This window comes from Myotis yumanensis, unplaced genomic scaffold (genome assembly GCF_028538775.1).
Source record: "Myotis yumanensis isolate MYYU_CA2020_CCGP unplaced genomic scaffold, mMyoYum1.0.hap1 SCAF_20, whole genome shotgun sequence".
Classification (NCBI taxonomy): domain Eukaryota; kingdom Metazoa; phylum Chordata; class Mammalia; order Chiroptera; family Vespertilionidae; genus Myotis; species Myotis yumanensis.
In genome coordinates, this window is record NW_027223771.1 from 14740267 (window position 1) to 14762260 (window position 21994).

At 47.4% G+C, this 21994-nt stretch overlaps 1 protein-coding gene across 1 annotated transcript; it reads left to right on the forward strand.

Annotated features, from left to right (window-relative positions):
• Window positions 1-1375: 1375 nt before the first annotated feature.
• LOC138998424 (zinc finger protein 420-like) lies at window positions 1376-21324 on the forward strand. The gene is made up of 4 exons (XM_070400546.1): window positions 1376-1422; window positions 7293-7513; window positions 14973-15096; window positions 16370-21324. Exons 2-4 carry the CDS (start codon window positions 7490-7492, stop codon window positions 18931-18933), a joined length of 2712 nt encoding a protein of 903 aa, XP_070256647.1. The 5' UTR covers window positions 1376-1422; window positions 7293-7489; the 3' UTR covers window positions 18934-21324.
• The last annotated feature ends 670 nt before the right edge of the window (window positions 21325-21994 follow it).

Genomic DNA, 21994 nt, shown 5'->3' on the forward strand with positions numbered 1-21994 from the left:
GGGACTGAGTGGACTGTTGATGGCTCCTTGGAAATAGTTGCCCACCCCCCCTCCTCCTTGATTTGATGTAGAATTTACACTTGATTAAATGAAGAGATAAATCAAAATTAACTGAAGAGGGAAACGTGAATGAATATACTATCAACCATGAAGAAAAGCCAAAAAGTTATTTTATAAAATCACCCCTTCCTGCCCTGGCTGGTTTGGCTCAGGAGATAGAGCATTGGCCTGTGGACCGAAGGGTTCCAGGTTCCATTCCTGTCAAGGGCACATACCTGGGTTGTGGGCTCAATCCCCAGTGGGGGGCATGCAGGAGGCAGCTGATCCATGATTCTTCCCCCCCCCCCTTCCTCTCTGAAATCAATAAAAATACATTTTAACTAGAGCGGATGGGTGGAGCCCGCTCCTCCTCCTCCTCCTCCTCCACCTCCTTCTTAATTCTCAACTGAGGATATTTTTCCATTGATTTTTAGAGAGAGTGGAAGAGAACGGGGAGGAAACATAGAGAAACATCAATGTGAGAGATACATCATTGGCATCATTGGTTGTCTCCGGCACACTCCCAGATTAGGGCCAAGGAACCTGCAACCAGGTACACGCCCTTCACGGCAATCAAACCCGGGACCTTACAGTCCGCAGGCCGACGCTCTATCCACTGAGCGACACCAGCCGGGCCTGGAGATGGTTGCTCTCAATGCAGGTGACAGTGGGCTCAGCGCTCCAGGGAGGAGAGCGCGATATTGATCAGACAATGACGCAGAAACCCGGACTCCAGGCAGATGGCGCCCAGAGAACCGCATGGAGGCAGAAGGAACCACCCCGCAGCCCATGGGCCTTTTTCTCCCATGGCGGGTCCCTGGGTCTGTTTGCGCCGCGCCTCCCCTCCCACCCCACCGCCCCAAACGCGCCTCTTGGAGCGTCCCTTACCCAATTGCGCCAGAGGGGGGCACTGTTGCTGGTGAGTGAAACCAGGTTAAGTCCGAAAAGCGCGGGACCCGCTCCCAACCACGGCCCTCACAAAGCCGGGCGCATCTCAGCCCGCCCGCAACCAAAAGCGCGTGTGGCGCCCCGCCCCGCTTCCCAGGCGGGTCTTCCCGGTCTCCACGCAACAACGAAGCTGGGGCGGTGCCAGCGGCCTCATTTGCATACGCCGCGGCTCCGCCGGGGGCTTTGGGACGCGGTGCTGCCAACCGCCGGGGCGCAAGGTGGGGCGGGGGTGACCCGGCAGAGGCGGAGGTGGTGGCCGTGGTCCTGGAGGCGGGCCCGGCGGAGCCCAGCGCGGAGGGACCCGCCCTGGCGCCCTTTCCCCCGGCGCCGCGCGTCCGCGAGGCCCGGCCCAGCGCAGAGACCACGCACTTCCGGGAGCGCGCGGCCGCGATGTCGGTGGGGACGCTGAAAAAGCAGTTACTCCACGCCAGCCAGGTGGGGGCGCGGAGCGGGGCTCGGGAAAGTGGGGGGCTGGGTCCCCGATGCTCCGGGACCTGAGGGCTCCAGATCTGCCCGCCTACAGGTGCGCGGGGGTGGAGTCAGGGTCTCGGGGCTGAGAACGTGGCGGGTCGCAGCGTCTCCGCGCGGACAGGGGGACCGACCGGGGACCCCGCTTGTGCCTCCCCGCCCCCCGCCCCCCCGGGCTGGGTAGAGGACGCAGGGAGTGCTGGGTAACCCCCGGGCACGTGCGGGCCGGGGATCTCCCCCGCCCCTTGGGCCCTGCCCGCCCCGGGACTCCCTGCGCATGCGCCTAGCGATGGATCCGCTGGACTGCTCCTCCCTCCGGGCCAGGGTCCCCCACCGCCCTCCGTCCTTCCCCTTCCGTCTCTCCCTGGGGCTCCGACCTGGCCCTCAGGTGGGGGGACACCTAGGCCCTACGGACGCGTCCACAGTGTTAGACACCCCCCCACGCATGCGCAAAGGATTGTTATCGCCGGAGAGGGGAGCGGGGGGGTCCCTGAGAGCTTCCCGGAGATGTCCTGGGAGAATGAAGTAGAAGGAGCAATTTGTGGTTGGAGGTTGGGGGCTGGGAGGGAAGGAGGAAGGGCGTTCTGTGCTGAGGAAGCAGGAAAACTGGCCTGGAGGCGTGAGGTGTGTGTGTGTGTGTGTGTGTGTGTGTGTGTGGACGTACGTTGGTGTGTGTGGACGTTGGTGTGTGTGGAGAAGCCAGTTTGTATTCCAATCCTGCAGCCTCTTCCGGCAACGGCAGGGCTCTCCCTGTAAAACCTGTGGGATCCCTGCTCCCCTGGACCTGCACTCCGGCTCCCCCTTCCCACCTCCCCCCAATGTTGCTAGAAGCGGGTGAGGGACAGCCTTTGGAATACACATTCCTGAAGTCTCACCCTGCACCCCCCACACATTGGCTCCTGAAAAGCTGCTGGGATGAGCGGGTTCTCTTCTTGTTGCCTCAGTCCCAGGCCTAGGCTCTCTCTGCCCTCCATTTCTCCGCTTCCCTGGATGCTGCCTGGGCGATGTCGGGGTTCCTGCTGGGAGCCCTGGGGGACAGGGGTGCTCTTCTGGGAGGTAGTCCTACAGGAGAATCAGATGGGGAGGGGAGATGGACTCCCTGCTGATCCTGGGCGCTCTGAGGGGTCTCTGTGGCATTCAGAGGCGCTCTGAGGGGGTCTCTGGGGGCACGTGTATCTCCTGACCTGGGACAAAGAGTGTGAGGCCGAGACAGACTTTTTTGGCCTTTCCAGCCTAAATGGAGATTTAAAAATATAAGTGCAGCCCTCGCTGGTTTGGCTCAGTGGATAGAGCAAGGGCCTGCAGACTGAAGGGTCCCGGTTTCCATTCCTGGTCAGGGCACATGCCTGGGTTGCAAGCTCGAACCCCAGTTTGGGGTGTGCAGGAGGCAGCCAGTCATTGATGTTTTTATCTCTCTCTCCTCCCTTCCTCTCTGAAATCAATAAAAATTTTAAAAATAATAAAAATCAACTTTATTTAAAAGTGTGCATATATATATATATATACACACACACACACACACACATATATATATATATATATATATATATATATATGCAAATGGAACTGAAAATGCACAATGAGCTAACTAGGGACTCCAAGCAGCACCCACATTTAGGGACATATTTAGTGCAGCACTTGGTGAGTGTGGCCACTCAGTTTATATCCACAGAATGAATGAAACTTTGGGTTGGGGTAAGGAAGGATAGGAGAATTCAGGGGAGAGAAGGGTGTCATGGAAACCCAGAGAAAGGGATGTCCACAGTGGGGCTCTGAGCTAGGCTTTGAGGAGCAACCTCAGGTGGGGTGCACTGTGATTAGGCTTGTCACACCAGCTTCCTTCACAGGGAACTCACCTCTTTTAATATGTACACTAGAGGCCCAGTGCATGAAATCGTGCAGTAGGGTCCCTAGGCCTAGCCTCGTGCAATCAGGGCCATCTTCTGCCCGTTTGCCAGTCCCCAGGCTGAACACCACCTCCATCGCCGGGCTGTCAGGCTGTTAGGCTGTTGGGATCACCAGCTCATCCCTGGCTGCTTGGGGGCTCAGGCCTGTGGGAAAGTGGGTGCCGGAGACTTCACCTCCGTGCGTGTCCGCTGGGCTGGCCGCTGATGGAACGGCGCTGCTGCCGCTGCCGCTGGGGCTTGGGGCACTGACAGAAGCTACAGGGCATGCCCACAACCTACCTGCCCTGGTGTGAGCGGCCCGAGCAGGCAGTGTGTTCCATCAGTAGCTGGCCTGGCGCATGTGCTTGGAGGTGAAGTCGTCGGCACATGCTTTCCCCAGGCCTGAGCCCCCAAGCAGCCAGGGATGAGCTGGTGATCCCAACAACCAGTCTGGTCCTCCTGCCACCCACCCCAATTCCCCCGTTCACCATCGCTGATCCATTGGAGCCTGCGGGCCGGGGACATGGACCAAGAGGTCAGCCGTTCAGCCCGCTCACCAGTCCCCAGTCCCACTCTGCCGTTGCTTAGGGGGGGCGGGGGGGAAGGGGGGCAGTGTAGGGACTGAGAGGTGGTCAATGCCACCTCATGGTAACTGGTTGAGCGGTCATTCCAGTCGTGACGCTTATGGCCTCTGGCCTTTTATTATAGAGATAATTTTTACTGATTTCAGAGAGGAAGGGAGAGGGAGAGAGAGATAGAAACATCAGTGATGAGAGAGAATCATGGATTGGCTGCCTCCTGCACCCCCCCACACTGGGGATGGAGCCCTCAACCCGGGCATGTGCCCTGATGGGGAATCAAACCGTGACCTCCTGGTTCATAGGTCGATGCTCAACCACTCAGCCACACCAGCTGGGCTTACCTCCTCTTTTGAAAACTTTGCTTTTACTGGGTATTAATGTCTTAGGAGCAAATCTAAGAGATGACCAAAACGTAGCTCTTGATAATTCAGGTTGGTTTCTGGCCACTGACCAGCATGACAAATGATTAAAATCTTAAGAAGTCATTGGTATTGGAGAAATACTAGACTAGTGATGAGTTGGTTTGGTTTAAGTGCCTGTAATCTTGCAATGATGCGGATTTGGTGGAGAAATTGGGCTGGGTTTAATATAAGAGGAACCAAGGTAATAAAGAATGGTAGATGTTTGTCATTTTGTTGTTGTTAATCCTCTCCCATTGATATTTTCCCATTGATTTTAAGAGAGTAGAAGGGAGTGGGGGCGGGGGGGGGGGGAGGAGAGAGAGAGAGAGAGAGAAGCATGGATGTGAGAGAGACACATCGATTGGCTGCCTCCTCCATGAGCCCGGATCAGGGCCTGGGCCAGGGAGGAGCCTGCAACAGAGGTATGTGCCCTTGACCGGAATCGAACCCAGAAACCTTTGCTCCACAGGCTAACGCTCTATCCACTCTAATCTCTCTGTGTGACATATTAGGGGATTTAGAAACTATGTCTCTTCTCAAGTTGATTGCAGTGGTGGTTGCACAAATCCGTGAATACACAACAAAGCACTGAATTGCTCACTTAGTGGGCAAATTGTATGGTATTGATTTATAGCTTCATATAGTGTGTGTATATGTATGTAGGTATATATTTCCCAGTTCTGAAATTTTTAAGTAAGCCACTTAAAAGTATTTCAGAGAAAGGCAGAGTTGACAAGGTTGTTTGTTTGTTTATATTTCAAAGAGACAGGGAGAGGGAGAGAGAGATAGAAACATCAATGATGACAGAGTCATTGATCTGCTGCCTCCTGCACACCCCCTACTGGAGATGGAGCCTACAACCTGGGCATGTGCCCTGATGGGGAATCAGACAGTTGACACTCAGCCACTGAGCCACGCCGGCCCGATGCCCTTACTCTTTTAAAGCCTTAATCAGAAAAACGAGGGGTCACAAGGGGCCAGGATATGTACCCCTAGTGACAGGCTGGCCATCTGTGGGTAAACACTTCTGAGAAGGATGTTCTGTGTAAATTATGAGACTCTCTAGGGAGGCAATGAATGTCTCATTTCCTTTTCTCATTTGAGACAAAGATAAAAATGCACTTTGTAAAACCCATAAGGATTTATTTATTTTTCTCTCAGGTGCATCAGAAAATAGATCGAGCCCTGACCGGTTTGGCTCAGTGGATAGAGCGTTGGCCTGCAGACTGAAGGGTCCCAGGTTCGATTCCGGTCAAGGGCATGTACCTTGGTTGCGGGCACATGCCCAGTAGGGGGTGTGCAGGAGGCAGCTGATTGATGTTTCTCTCTCATCGATGTTTCTGACTCTCTATCCCTTGCCCTTCCTCTCTGTAAAAAATCAATAAAACATATTAAAAGAAAATAGATCTAGCTAAAGCATTCTTGCTCCCTTCCACATAGATTGTTTGGTAAATTCATAAATCTATTTGGTATTATTATTTTTAAAAAAATATGTTTTATTGATTTTTTTACAGAGAGGAAGGGAGAGGCATAAAGAGTTAGAAACATCGATGAGAGAGAAACATCGATCAGCTGCCTCCTGCACATCTCCTACTCGGGATGTGCCCGCAACCAAGGTACATGCCCTTGACTGGAATCGAACCTGGGACCCTTCAGTCTGCAGGCTGGCGCTCTATCCACTGAGCCAAACCAGTCAGGGCTGGTATTATTTTTAAGTCAGGGTGCCCACATGGATGTTCAAACCAAATTGATTTGATTTTTGTACTATCTTAAGGACACAGTACCACCCAAACATTTCTTACCTCTAAAAATGGTATCATTTGGAATTTGATTTGATTGGTTGAGCATCGACCTATGAACCAGGAGGTCACATGTTCAATTATGGGTTAGGGCACATGCCTGGGTTGGGAGTTCAATTTCCAATAGGGGTGTGCAGGAGGCAGCCAATCAATGATTCCCTCTGAGCATTGATGTTTCTATCTCTCTCTCTCCCTTCCTCTCTGGAATCAATAAAAATATATTTTTAAAAAAATGCATTTGAAAGCAGGGATTTGGGGAGGGGCATGATTTTTTTTTCCAATTTTTTAGTTTTATTAACAAGTTGAAGATAAGTTATATTTCTCAAAGTAGGGGGCATACGAAAACTGCCAATAAACAGAACAGATACACTATTTTATTTGCCTAAATAATAGGTGAGCTCTAGCCAGTTTGACTCAGTGGATAGAACATCAGCCTGCAGACTGAAGGGTCCAGGGTTCAATTTGGGTGAAGGGTACGTACCTCTGTTGTAAGCTGCATCCTTGGCCCTGGTCAGGGTGCGTGTGAAAGCAACCAATCAATGTGTCTCTCTCATATCAATGTTTCTCTTTCTCTCTGTCTCTCTACCTTCTACTCTCTCTAAAAATCAATGAAAAAAAATATCCTCAGGTGAGGATTAACAAAAAAACTAACTAAATAATAGATGAACACCTTCTAAAGAGTCTCCATCAGTAAAGCGTGGAGAATTGGAATTTGCTTTTCAGTAGAAACCTGGGGAGGTGTTGAGTTGTGTGTGTGTGGTGGGGGGAGGTAGGGGAAGCAACTGGCATTGTTACAATTCTAACTAAATACTTAACTATTCCCTGAGCTCTTCCCTATCATTCCCAAGGTCATCCTCATGAGTTTTGATCACAGCATTAGTGGCAGTGACCTTCCTGAGCCCAGTGGTGTTCCTCTGACTTGCTTTCTCATCCACTGGATGACGCTATCCTCCCTGATCCATTGGGTGAGGCTGTCCTCTCTGATCCATTGGGTGAGGCTGTCCTTCCTGATCCTTTGGATGAGACTGTCCTTCCTGATCCTTTGGGTGAGATTGTCCTCCCTGATCCATTGGGTGAGGCTGTCCTCCCTGATCCATTGGGTGAGACTGTTCTTTCTGATCCATTGGATGATGTCAGCATGTCCTTACTGCTCATTTCCTTCATCCCTAGTTCCTGGTCGAAGATGCTGCTGATTCAGTGTGGATAACTTGGGTACTTCCTAGTGAACCCGATACCTGAGTCATCTCATGTCATCCACATCGTATCCTTCTTTATGGGCCACAATTCCCAAGTCCAGAGGAATCAGCAGTTGAAGGCCTGGGTGCACCTCTGTTTTCCCAGGTGTGAAGAGCACAGCGCATGCCTGGATGCTCTATCCACTGTGTTCCCAGGTCCGTCTGCGCTTATGTTCTCAGGGATATGGCTTCCGTGGGTGCACCTCTCCCCTACACTAGTTTCTTTTTTTCCCCTGTTCTTTTTTTAAAAATTGATTTCAGGGAGGGAGAGAGAGAGAAAAATCAGTGATGAGAGAATCATTGATTGGCTGCCTCCTGCACAAGTTATCCCCAAGTTATCCACACTGGGGATCGAGCCCGCAACTCGGGCTTGTGCCCTGACCAGAAATTGAACCATGACCTCCTTGTTCATAGGTTGATGCTCAACTACTGAGCCACACCAGCTGTGCTCTGCTGCTCTAGCTTCTTCTTGCCTAGATCATTATGTGGCATGTAGAGGAGCAGAGAAAAATACATTTGAGGTGAAGTCCTCTGGAGCACCCAATTAAAATTCCTTCCTAGCAAATAGGACTGTCTCATCATTAATTGTCCTGTTTATCCCTTGTGGCTTCCTAAGCCTTTTAAACACTGCCTGACACATAGTAGGTGCTCCTGTTGAATGAACAAATGTTCAGTAGGTAGTGAGGATGGTGACATGGGCCCCATGTGGTCTATTTCTGTCTAACTCCAACCTGTGGTTTGCCTAGATCAGTGGTTCTCAACCTGTGGGTTGCGACCATCAGAAAATACATATAGCATATCAGATATTTACATTACGATTCATAACAGTAGCAAAATTACAGTTATGAAGTAGCAACGAAAATAATTTTATGGTTGGGGGGGGTCACCACAACATGAGGAACTATATTAAAGGGTTGCGGCATTAGGAAGGTTGAGAACCACTGGCCTAGATCCTCATGATTTGGGGGGAAGGAATGTCCAAAACCCAGATTTCCTATTACTGAAATTTTGGCAATTAATTAACAATTTAAAAAAGCTGTGCAGGCCAAAAGAAAACCATGTGAGACGAAGAAATACTAGGTTTAGCCTGGCCGATGTGGCTCAGTGATTGAGCTTCTATCTCTGAACCAGGTGGTCATGGTTTGATTGCTGCTCAGGGCACATTCCTGGGTTGCGGGCTCGATCCCCAGTGTGGGGCGTGCAGGAGGCAGTCGATCAGTGATTCTCTCTCATTGACCTTGCTATCTCTTTCTCCTTCTCCTCTCCTCTCTTAAATCAATAAAAATATTTTTTAAATGTTCAGTTTATACATTTAGCCAAGTAAATCCCTCAAACAATTCATACCATTTATAGATTCTGTTAATTTCTCTTAAACATTTTTAAGTATAGCCACAAGTTCACTGTGTATGATTCTCGTAACACTGTGGATTCCAGCTTTAAATTGTTTATATTTTTGCTGTTTGACTTCTTACTAGCTGTTCATTCAGGGGACCTCGGCAATTTATTGCTCAATAGTGGGATTAATAAATAACTTTGCTTTTAAGTTAAGACTTGATACTTTAAATTCATTTTTATTGGTGTGATAAAAGTTGGTTTCTATAACATTTAACAGGTTGATTAGTGTTGGTTCCTGTTAAGTTTAAGAACACTTTTAAGAGGGTGATTTGAACTTCTGAAAAAGGAAAGAGGATACACTTCAGTAAAGAATATGATCTTTTGCTTGGCGAGCAGGGCTGAGTGGTTGAGCATCTATCTGTGAACCGGGAGGTCACTGTTCCATTGCCGGTCAGAGCACATGCCTGGGTTGTGGGCTCGATGGTAGGGGGTATGCAAGAGGCAGCCAATCAATGATTCTCATCATTAACATTTGTCTCTCTCTCCCTCCTCTTTCCTCTCTGAAATTTTAACCAGACAACCAAGGGGTCTGGGCTGCCTGTCACTACTTGAGCCAATTAAGCAGAGACAGGGTTGAATCCTATATGAGCGTTTATTCTAATCCTGCCGGCAGCATGGGAGGAGCAGTTAGTCACCCACAAAAATCTTCTCTGACCCCCCTTGCCAGTTGGCTGGTTCTATACACATGAGGGAGAAGATAGCTATGTGCAGCTGCGAGCTACAAGTACAACACTGGAAGGGGAGGGTAGAGTCTGCAGTCCAGCCTTCAGGGGCTCAAAGTCTGATAACAAGGTTGTTCGGGTCGCTGAAGGAGGAACACAGGAGGCCAAAGGGGGTAAAGAATTCTGAATTTATTAGGTCATCTGGATACCAGATGGGCTGTGCCCCCAACTCACGCCAGCTCCCAAAGACTGGGAGTCTGAGGTTTTTAAAGTACCCTAGGCGGGCTTTTTCTGGGTGCAGGTCTGGATTCGGGGAAAGTCCGGAAGGGAGAGATAATGGTCTAAGCAAGTGGAATGTCCATTGTGAAGTGGCCTAAAGGTCAGTTCCCAGGGGAGGGAGTATCGATTCAATTATTTGATCAGATCTAACATCCCAGCCTTTTTGTTATATAATAGGGATGAAGGTCATATCTTCTGTATTTACTTCCTGCTGAGGGGGATGTCGAGATCATAGAGGAATGGACTTTGAAAGTAGTGGGCTGGATGAAGGGTCGCAGCAGCATGATTTCCCCAAGAGACTGGTTGGTGAAGGCTTGAAAATGGTCCTGTTGAGGGACCTGGGAGGTAGAAGCTGGTCCTGAGGCTGCCAAAAGCGTCACTTGTCTGGTTTTGCTGCTTTTCTGGGCCTGGAGCTGAAATACAACTGAGACTTAGATGTGATCTTTAAAGAGGAAAAGGTCAGGGGGTCTTAGTTGCCTGACTAGTTATTTGCTAGGGGAGGGTAGGTTACCCTGGGGGGTGAGGTTCTTGTTTTCCCAGTTTTGCCCCTTGCTAGCATCCAGAGTTTTTTGGCCCAGTGAGTTCCTATACCTGTACCTGGCCCATCATCCTTGCTCTGGGAGTTATAGGGACAATGAGGCCTGGGCACAAAAGGAGGTTATAATGGTATCTAGGGGTGGTATTTCCTGAGTACAAGTAGGGCTTGTAATCTGGTGGAGACAAACTGTTTTATAAATTTTAGTATTACTGGGGCAAAAGCTGGAAGGAAAGAGACATTACTTTGGAGGGCTGTAATCTAATATACCAAAATGAGGTGTATCCTCAAATCATTTACTCTTAAGTGTCCTTGGTTTAGAGAAGATAGGGTTTTCTATATGGCTGCAAACTTTGGCATCTGGATTTTGTAGGTGGTTGCGAACTGCTTTTTTACTCTCTCAGTTTCCTTGTTCTGCTTATCCTCGCTTATTGGCCTGTGTCATTTATATAACTTCCTTTTAACATTTCTCCCTACAGACCTTTAACTTTCACAAAGATTCTTACAACTTTAACTCACTTTCTTTTTCCTTCAAAATGCATGTCCATGCCTATGCCTTCTATTGTCAGCTCTTAGAAACCTTAATAGTCCAATCATTAGCAAAAAGTAAACAGCCAGCATTTCTTAGATTAACATTTATGAACACACTTTAAATACACTCTTACTTTCAAAAAAATATACCTTCAACAAAGTACAAGGGTAATATGCTAATTAGACCAGGTCGACCAGCCATCTTCCGGATGTCCGACTTCCTTCCAGACAAAGCCATGGTGGTGGGGGCCGAGGCAGAGGCAGTTAGGGGTGATCAGGCCCAGCAAGGGAGGGCAGTTGGGGGTGAGATCAGGCGGGCAGGGGAGGGCAGTTGGGGATGAGATCAGGCGAGCAGGGGAGGGCAGTTGGGGGCAAACAGGCTGGCAGGGGAGGGCATTTGGGGGCGAGATCAGGCTGGCAGGGGAGGGCAGTTGGGGGCAATATCAGGCTGGCAGGGGAGGGCTGTTGGGGGTGAGATTAGACCTGCAGGGGAGGGCAGTTAGGGGTGATCAGGCTGGCAGGGGAGAGCAGTTAGGGGTGAGATCAGGCCGGCAGGTAAGGGCAGTTAGGGGTGATCAGGCTGGCAGGGGAGGGCAGTTAGGGGCAATCAGTCAGGCAGAGAGGTTAGGGGCGATCAGGCAGGCAGGTGGAGACAGTTAGGGGCAATCAGGCAGGCAGGCAGGTGAGCAGTTAGGAGCCCGTAGTCCCAGAGTGATCGGGCCTAAACCAACAGTAGGACATCCTCCAAGGGGTCCCTGATTGGAGAGGATGCAGGCTGGGCTGAGAGAACCTCCCTTCCCCCACCCCCACCCCCTGTGCACGAATTTTGTCCACCAGGCTACTATCCTATCAAATAAAAGACAAAAAGGGTAATTAACTGTACCTTCGCTACACTTCCCATTGGCTAATCAAGGTGATATGCAAATTAACTGCCAACAAAGATGGCAGCCAGCAGCCATGCAGCTGAAGCGAACATGAGGCTTGCTTGCTCCAGTGATGGAAGAAGCTAAGGTTCCGGCTCTGAGCCCGAAAGCAACAATGTTTCAATTATAGAAGCTAAACAAACCCCAGATACCTGCTTTCAGCCAGCTGTGGCCTCAGAGCTGGGAGCGCCAGTGACGGCAACAATGTTTCAATTATAGAAGGTAAATAAATCTCAGAATAAAAAAAAAAGGAGAGGCTGGAAGCTTCCGTCGCTGGCCAGCCTAAAAATGGCCCTAAGCCCCTCACCCAGACTGGCCAGGCACCCCAGTGGGGACCCCCACCCTGAAGGGGATGTGGCCAGCCTGAAAACAGCCATCAGCCCCTCATCCAGGCTGGCCAGGCACCCCAGTGGAGACCCCACCCTGGAGGGGTTGTGACCAGCTGCACACACCCATCAGCCCCTCACTGATGGAGGAGCCCGTAGTCCCAGAGTGATCGCCACTAACCTCTCTGCCTGACTGATTGCCCCTAACTGCCCTCCCCTACCAGCCTGATCACCCCTAACTGCCCTTACCTGCCGGCCTGATCTCACCCCTAACTGCTCTCCCCTGCCAGCCTGATCACCCCTAACTGCCCTCACAGGCTGGCCAGGCACCCAAGCGGGACCCCCACCGTGATCTGGGACACCCTTCAGGGCAAACCAGCCAGCCCCCACCCGTGCACCAGGCCTCTATCCTATATGCAAACTGACCCTAACAGCAGAATGACTGGGAATGACTGGTCACTATGACACACACTGACCACCAGGGGGCAGACGCTCAATGCAGGAGCTGCCCTCTGGTGGTCAGTGTGCTCCCACAGGGGGAGCTCTGCTCAGCCACAAGCCAGGCTGATGGCTGCCAGTACAGCGGTGGTGGTGGGACCCTCTCCTGCCTCCTCAGCAGCGCTAAAGATGTCTGACTGCAGCGTAGGTCTGCTCCCCGCTGGCAAGTGGACATCCCCCGAGGGCTCCCAGGCTGCCAGAGGGATGTCTGATTGCCATCTTAGGCCCAATCCCCTGGGGAGCAGGCCTAAGCCAGCAAGTGGTCATCCCCCAAGGGGTCCCAGACTGCGAGAGGGCACAGGCCGGGCTGAGGGGGGGCCCTCCCCCGCAAGTGCACAAATTTTTGTGCAGTGGGCCTCTAGTATATTGATAATAGGTGTCGAAAGAAAGGAAGAGGGAAAGAGACAGAGAACATCGATGAGCAAGAAACAAGGATCAGTTGCCTCCTGCTGGGGATCCAGCCTGACCAGTACTGGTACCTGCAACCTCTCATGGGGTCATTGCTCAACCAACTGAGAGATATCAACCATGACTGTAGATCACTTTAATTCAGGGAATCATGGTCAGGATGATAATAGTAGTAATAGCTCAGAAGGGACAGTATGGGCCTACGGACTGGTTTTAATGCTGGGGCCCCTGTTTGTGGAAGGCGGATGTCACAACACAGCATAGGGACAGAAGTTGTCATGTAGAGTTCGGGGAGAGATAATGGTTTTGCAGTGGCCAATGCCTTTAAAAGGTGAGTGGACGTGAGATGAACTGGAGGCAGAACAATAATTCAAACGAGATGAAACTAGGGCTGGTACATATTAACTTCTCTAAACACTTACAGGATTTTGTTGTGACCCTTGGCATGGCCTGGCTGTGGGGGGTTACAGTCAGTCTTGTGGATTAGCTTAGCACAGTGGTTCTCATCCTGTGGGTCGAGACCCCTTTGGGGGTCGAACAACCCTTTCACAGGGGTTGCCTAAGACCATCAGAAAACACATATATAATTACATACTGTTTTTGTGATTAATCACTGTGCTTTAATTATGTTCAATTTGTAACAATGAAATTGGGGGTCACCACAACATGAGGAACTGTATTAAAGGGTCGCGGCATTAGGAAGGTTGAGAACCACTGGCTTAGAGGCTTGAGTGGTCATCTGTGAGACTCACTGGGCGTGGTGCAGAGGCCATCAGGGCTGGGACTTGAGTGAAGGTTCATTGAGGGATGTTGGCTGTGACTGGTAAAGGGACATCAAGTGCAGCATCAGGGGAGGTGGGCTCTGGATATCTGAGATCTAATTGTGGTTCTTAATAGATGAGGTTGAAGGAAAAAATAGTCAGGAAAAGAGGCCTTCATAGCAGGACTCAAGGCTGCCTCTATAAGTGTGGATTATCAGTGTCTGGGCAAAACTTGGTCCTCTTGGAATTTGGCAAGCAGTCTCTGGACCACACATACTGAGTAATAAGTAAGAGGGCAAGGAGATGGATGACTCTGGGGGCCGGAAATGTAGGAGTGCAGGTGTGAGAGAGGTGTGGTACAAAGAGTGATAATGCACTTGGAGAAGGAGTGTGAATTCATGGCCAGAGTGCCCTGACATTGACATAAGAGTGAGTGAAGGGAGAGTCCATATCTGGTGGTGTCTGGATGATAAAATAAGGAAAATTTTAGGTTTTATTGCCTGAAAAGAGGGGTGTTTTGGTGCTACCTGCCAGGTACAGAGATTAGATGCCATTTATCTACCCACCTGCCTTTTGTTGTTGGGGGCAAATATACTGGTTAATAGGAATGAGATAGCATACATCAGTGTGACCCATGCTGTAAACTCTCCACTGACATGGGTAAGTGAGAAGGGTAAGAGAAATGGATTATGGAGGTGTTAATCTATAATTTTGGAAAATAAGGGAATTAGGAAACAACCCATCCTCGCTGGGACAAATTTGTATTACTTTTGAAGTTGTGCCTCTGGGAATGAAGCTGTGTGAGAGTAGTGTTGTTCAAAGAACTATATGCAGCAGGTAGTGCAAAGCAATGGTCTCAACACCCTGGGATTGAGGTCAAGAGGATGAAGTGTGATGCCATGTTTTTGGTGTCTTTGAGGAACAATCTGAGGGACTACAAGGGTATTGGGTATTGCCTGACAAGACTGGTATCAAATCACTCACATTCTCTTTATGGCCAACATCTCTTCCTACCCTATGTTCTCGACACCCACTCTATTGTCAAGAGGACGTGCAGCATACATGGGAAGCCCATTGCTCAGGTATCTTCTCTCTGCTCAACTGCCTTTATTGTTGTGGGAAGACAAAATATCAGTAGGAATATAAGAAGACAGTGAATTTTATGGGATGAAGGCCTGGTATCTTCTCTGGTGTGTGAAGTTGAGAGAGCTGATAGATATTGAGGGTGGGGAGTATGACAGAGTTCGAATCTTAGGAATGAATCTAATCATGGGCTGTACTGTCCCCATTATGACAGGATATGAACTTTGAGGACGTGGCCATTGTCTTCTCTCAGGAAGAATGGGGGCTCCTTGATGAACCTCAGAGACTTCTCTACTGCGATGTGATGCTGGATGTTTTTGCACTTGTATCATCTGTAGGTAAGTTCTTCACATTTTCCCAGTGTCTGAGGTGACGTCCTCTCTTCCTTTAGTCCTCAGATGTAGCTTTTTCTCTCCTACAGCAGACCATGGGCTCTGCTTATTTCCCTCATTGTCGTGTCATATGTGCTGTGGCTTTCATGGGTGAGCTCTAGTCAGAGCCCTGAGTGATAGACTCCACAAACATCCCTAATGCTAGTTGTCTCTGAAAGTGCAGGGTGTCTGGAAGTCAGGAGTCTTAGAGACAGCTTAATGGGTCCCACCTGCTGTTCCTCTCCCTGGAAGGGGGACTATGTCCAGATCCATGGCTTCCATTTCTACCCCCTTCCTCTAGCCAAAGGGCCTTGGTGACTGCCTGTGCCAGGTTATGATCTTTACTTACATGAACCTTGAGCTCTTCTTACAAGATCATACTTCAGTTCTTGTTTGTAATATTACCTTCTATAAATACTATTGTAAGCCAAATTGCTCTAGGCCAGTGCTGGATGCTCATCTCTGTGGTCTTTCATTAATACTTGGAATATTTATGTTGTACGTATTTGTAGAGAAGAATGTGCAGGGAGAACCCTGGTTTTTTAGAGGATGGTCTCAGAAGGGGCCTGGCCCAGTTGAGTTGCAACTGTGGGCTAGATATGATGTAATGGTGGTGTTTAGGTGATACCAAGCACCTATTCATTTCCAACAGTGATTAGGTGCAAGTACCATGGGCAACAGCAGATTTCTACCTTTTCTTTCCCATACTTAGCACTTTGCTGACTTGTCATCTCATCTGTAACTTTCTGGCTTTTGACTACCTTCACCTTTGTGGCCTTTTTCCATCGCCTGTTCGTCTGCATTGCTCCATCTGCAGTATTCTCCAACATTGACCTGCACATGTGTTATGAGATGCACATACATGCTTAAGTAGTTCTCGAACAACAGCTACTAAGTTATTGAATATTATTTGGAATAAGACAACCATATTTCAGCACAGCTTGCGCATGTCACCAGCAGACAAGCCTTGCTGAACACTGATAGCAGAAGAATGAGCTGACAATCCTGCTTCTCTTCCATGTGGTGCTTGCCATGTGTGTTATATTTCGTATGAGGTCTTCCTTGTTTTGTGATCTTCCATAGCCCAGACATTCATGGCAGCATCTTATAAATCCTTCCTACAGATCTTTTATTGTCAGACAGTTGCATGGAACCAACGTGTTATGTGCAACACAGTTTTCTAAAGGGACTTCCATCTGTCACCACAGTATTCATTTCCTCACCATTTTACTATTTTCAGGTTGTTGGCACATAATGGATGATGAGGAGGCCAATTGTGAGCAGAGTGAATATGTACCAGGAGAGTCACAAGTCAAGGCTTTTAAGACAGCTCCAGCAACCCAGAAGACCCATCTTTGTAAGTGCTGTTTCTCAGTGTTAAAAGATATTTTGCACCTGACTGAGTTACAAGCAGCAGACTTTGAGCAGAAAGCCTTCTTCACTGACACATGTGCGAGAGACTTCAGTTTCAGTGCAAACCCTCACCAGCAACAGAGAGATGCCAGTGGACAGAAGCCCTGGAAAGAAGATATGGACAGGGCCTCACTTGTGTCCCAGTGCAGCTTTTACTTAACATGGGTGCCTTCAACCACTAGGGAGGTTGGGAACGACTTGCCAGCCATCTCAGACATTCACCAGCTCCAGGCCACTTTTAACACTGGGGAGCCACACAGTGGTCGTGAGATTTCACAGGAATTTCTCAGTGGAAGAGGTCATGACGAGTGGGGTGAATGTAAAAAAGCTGCCAGCCACAACCAGAAAGTTGTTCAACATCAGGGTGTCTGCTCCAGAGAAGTGAATTGTGCGTGTAACAAATGTGGGAAAGCTTTTAGAGAAATCTTTAACCTTATTCGTCATAGGAGAGTTCACACTGCAGAAAAGCCATATGAGTGTAGTGATCGTGGGAAGTTCATCCTAAGGTCCAAACTCATTCAACGACACAAAAGCCACACTGGAGAAAGGCTGTATGAGTGTCATGATTGCAGGAAGTCCTTCAGTCAAAGCAGTACCATCACTCAACACCAGAGAGGTCACACTGGTGAAAAACCTTATGAGTGTAGTGAATGTGGGAAATCTTTTACCTGCAATAGTCATTTCCTTATCCACAGGAGAGTTCACACTGGTGCAAAACCTTATGAGTGTAGTGAATGTGGGAAATCTTTTACCCACAATAATAACCTCCTTATCCACAAGAGAGTTCACACTGGTGCAAAACCTTATGAGTGCAGTGACTGTGGGAAATCTTTTACCCGCAATAATAGCCTCCTTATCCACAAGAGAGTTCACACTGGTGTAAAGTCATATAAGTGTAGTGACTGTGGGAAGTCATTTACACACAGTTATACCCTCATTCAACACCACAGAGTTCACAATGGAGAAAATCTGTATGAGTGTAACGATTGTGGGAAGTCCTTCAAAAAAAGGTCTAACTTCAATGAACACAGCAGAGTCCACACTGGAGAAAAGCCCTATGAGTGTTCTGATTGTGGGAAGTCCTTCAGTAAAAGCAGTAACCTCACTCGACACAAGAGAGTTCACAGTGGTAAACCTTATGAGTGTAGTGAATGTGGGAAATGTTTTACCTGCAGTAATCACCTTCTTATCCACAAGACAGTTCACACTGGAGAAAAGCCATATGAGTGTCGTAAATGTCGGAAGTCCTTTAGGCATAGCAGTACCCTCACTCAACATCAGAGAGTTCATAGTGGAGGAAAGCCCTATGGGTGTTCTGATTGTGGGAAGTCCTTCAGTAAAAGCAGTAACCTCACTCGACACCAGAGTATTCACAGTGGTGCAAAACCTTATGAGTGTAGTGAATGTGGGAAATCTTTTACCCGCAATAGTCACTTCCTTATCCACAAGAGAGTTCACACTGGTGCAAAACCTTATGAGTGTAGTGACTGTGGGAAGTCATTTACACACAGTTATACCCTCATTCAACACCACAGAGTCCACACTCGAGAAAAGCCCTATGAGTGTAGTGATTGTGGGAAGTCCTTCAGTAAAGGCAGTAACCTCACTCGACACAAGGGAGTCCACAGTGGTGAAAAACCTTATGAGTGTAGTGAATGTGGGAAATGTTTTACCTGCAGTAATCACCTTCTTATCCACAAGGCAGTTCACACTGAAGAAAAGCCATATGAGTGTCGTAAATGTCGGAAGTCCTTTAAGCATAGCAGTACCCTCACTCAACATCAGAGAGTTCATAGTGGAGGAAAGCCCTTTGAGTGTTCTGATTGTGGGAAGTCCTTCAGTAAAAGCAGTAACCTCACTCGACACCAGAGTATTCACAGTGGTGCAAAACCTTATGAGTGTAGTGAATGTGGGAAATCTTTTACCCGCAATAATAGCCTCCTTATCCACAAGAGAGTTCACACTGGTGTAAAGCCATATAAGTGTAGTGACTGTGGGAAGTCATTTACACACAGTGATATCCTCATTCAACACCACAAAGTTCACAATGGAGAACATCCGTACGAGTGTAGTGATTGTGGGATGTCCTTCCAAAGAAGGTCTAACCTCAATGAACACAATAGAGTCCACACTGGAGAAAAGCCCTATGAGTGTTCTGATTGTGGGAAGTCCTTCAGTAAAAGCAGTAACCTCACTCGACACAAGGGAGTTCACAGTGGTGAAAAACCTTATGAGTGTAGTGAATGTGGGAAATGTTTTAGTCAGAAATATAGCCTGGTTAGACACTTAAGCCTTCACACTGCAGAAAAAGCCTTCAATATGCAGGGAATGACATATTTTTCACTCAGTTTTACAACACTGAAGGAGATTCCTACAGACCCATTTAGCTGATATTAGACCCCTTTTTATCAGAACATACACTGTGCTAGATTCCTCCTAAGTTTCAGCTATAAGTGAGCCTTTAAAGTGTTGCATTGCACTTGCTATCCTACCCAGGCCTACTACCTAATTGATGTCACTGTGAGTATATGTGGCTGAAAGTAATTCACTTTTACCACCTGGTTCACCTGAACAGTGTGTGCCTTTTGGGGGAATTCATTTATTTAGTTCTCTACCCTCATTCAACATCAGAGCATTCATGCTGGAGAAAAGCTATGAGCATGTACTGATTGTGGGAAGTTCTGTGTGCTCAGAAAAATGAATTCTGTATTCTTACTTCTGTTTGAGGACATGATGAGAATTCCGAGCTCTTAGGATCATCACTCCTTTGTCTCTAAGGAATGGACCTAACCATTGTTTCCCTCAGACCACCATCCTAAGATGCACTATGCCAGTGGTTCTCAGCCTTCCTAATGCCGCGACCCTTTAATACAGTTCCTCATGTTGTGGTGACCCCCAATTTCATTGTTACAAATCGAACATAATTAAAGCATAGTGATTAATCAGAAAATATGTAATTATATATGTGTTTTCTGATGGTCTTAGGCGACTCCTATGAAAGGAGCAGAGTGAATATTTTGACCCCCAAAGGGGTCGTGACCCACAGGTTGAGAATCACTATGCTATGCCTTTCTGGTACATTGTGCTTCTCATATTGTGCTGTGATGAATTTTTTCAGGTAGCTATTTACCAACATGCAAACCACTTGCTGTATATGGCTCTGGTTTATGATCTTTTTTGTAAAGGTGTTTTTTGCATTTGTACCTTTAATTTATTGGTTCTGTTCTCTGCCTGGGATGAATTGAAAGCACAATTGTGATCTGTCAGCAGGTAGAGGTGAAGAGATACTGTGGGGATCCCAAACTTTCAGTGCTTCTGAAGGGACATCACAATGGCAAAAAATCACTGTTTTTTCCAATATTTGCTTATTTTCCATTTCTGCCCAAAGTCTTGAAAGCAAGACTGCAGAACTTTATGGTTCTATATTGCAGCCTGGTACCTCTCTTATTGGTAAAGTCAAAGGTCACTTTTTGTGCTTCTGTGAACAATATGAATTATATTCTCCGTTCACAGTGTGTGTGACATAAGTCTCAGCAATAATCTGTATGCCATGATGTACCAATTTCATAAACTGGTGTCATTCGTCGTAAGAATATGAGGATTAGGATTAATCTGAGGATTTTTAACCACAATTAGGACAGAAGCACTGCTTCAATCAATAGTGAGTGAGAGAGACTGCAGTAAATTGGTTAAAAAAATGCCTCTTTTTAATGTTTTCCACAAATTTTCCAGAGCTTGTACTTGTGGGATGTTTGTGTACAGATAATCTCAGAACCTGCATAACTTTCTTGTGGCTGAAGTCATTGGTAGAGCAAATAATCTTATGATGGTGGTGTTTCTGCTGGCCCCTCTAGGGTGTTCACCTCAAGGTTTATGCTCAATAGACAGGATCTAAAAGGTAGAGGAAGCATAATCTTGTAGTCATTCCTAAATTGTGTATTTTGTAACCAGTCAGCATCCCTGTTGATTCTGCTGGCAAAAGTCTTTACTGCTTACTGATATTTGCTGCCACTGAGGCAAGGCTATTCCTCCTATGATATGAGAACTGACATGCAAAAAACTGCAGTTTTCTTACGTGTTCTATTTGGTGAACTTTGATGTACATATAAAGCTGTGAAACTGACGCACATGAAACAAACTTATCTGTCAACATTATATACAGTGGAGCAAAAATAGGTTACAGGTGTGAGCACCCAAAATAGAGAGTTTATTTTTAAAACATTTTTATTCATTCTTTTCGGGACATAGGAAGGAAGGGAGAAAGAAAGAGAAATGTATGTATGAGAGAGATTTGCTGCCTCCTGCACACCCTCTGCTGGGGTTCAAGGATCTGAAATGGATCTAGTGAACTTGAAGGGTCAGGGATAATGCCCAACCAACTGAGCAACACTGGTGAGGTCACAGTATATTCTTGTATTATTATTATTTTATGCCATACCAACAGCTCTAAACCTGCTTTTCACACACCCCATATTGGCCTCTTGCCCTTTTATAATCTCTCTACCTTCCCCAGCCCTCCAAAGAGGCATTGATTTTCCTTCCATTACAACATATTAGCTCATATGTTTCATAATTTTAAAGGCACTAGAAGGTGTGTACTCTTTAACAAATATTGGTTTCCTTCATGCTACACTGTTATTTTGAGATTCAACACCAATGCTGATGTGAATAGTTAATTATTTTATTGCTGAGTAGTATTGTGTTCTGTGAATTACCACTTTATCTATTGATCTATCTATGATTTTGGTTAAGTCCATGTTTGGGGTATTATAAATAAATCTATTGGGAATATTTGTGTTCACTTCTCTATATAGATATATGTTTTACTTATCAAACTGTTGATGTGTAGGTGAATGTTTCACATTGTAATATATGTGGAACTGTGATCTAAAATGGCCATTCCCTTTGCCTTCACACCTACCCACCCACAGTATTAGAAATTCCAGTACTTCTGCAACCATGTCAGCACATGCCCTGGTTAATCTTTTTAAATACTAACACCGTAAATGAGTAGAGTATTAACTCACTTTTGTTTTAATTCAATTTACCTAAGAATTTTTTCTGGTGAGCATTTTTTCATGCATTTATTTACACTGCCTTTATCATATTCGTTAAAATGTCTGCTCAGAATCTTTTACCAATTTTTTTTAAAATATATTTTATTGATTTTTACAGAGAGGAAGAGAGAGGGACAGAGAGCCAGAAACATCGATGAGAGAGAAACATCGATCAGCTGCCTCCTGCACACCCCCCACTGGGGATGTGCCCGCAACCAAGGTACGTGCCCCTGACTGGAATCGAACCCGGGACCCTTCAGTCCGCAGGCCGACACTCTATCCACTGAGCCAAACCGGTTAGGGCTCTTTTACCAATTTTTAAAATGAATTTGTTATTCTAACCAGTAGGAGGACAGTGCACAATTTAAGACCTGTTTGAAGTTCACTCATACCTC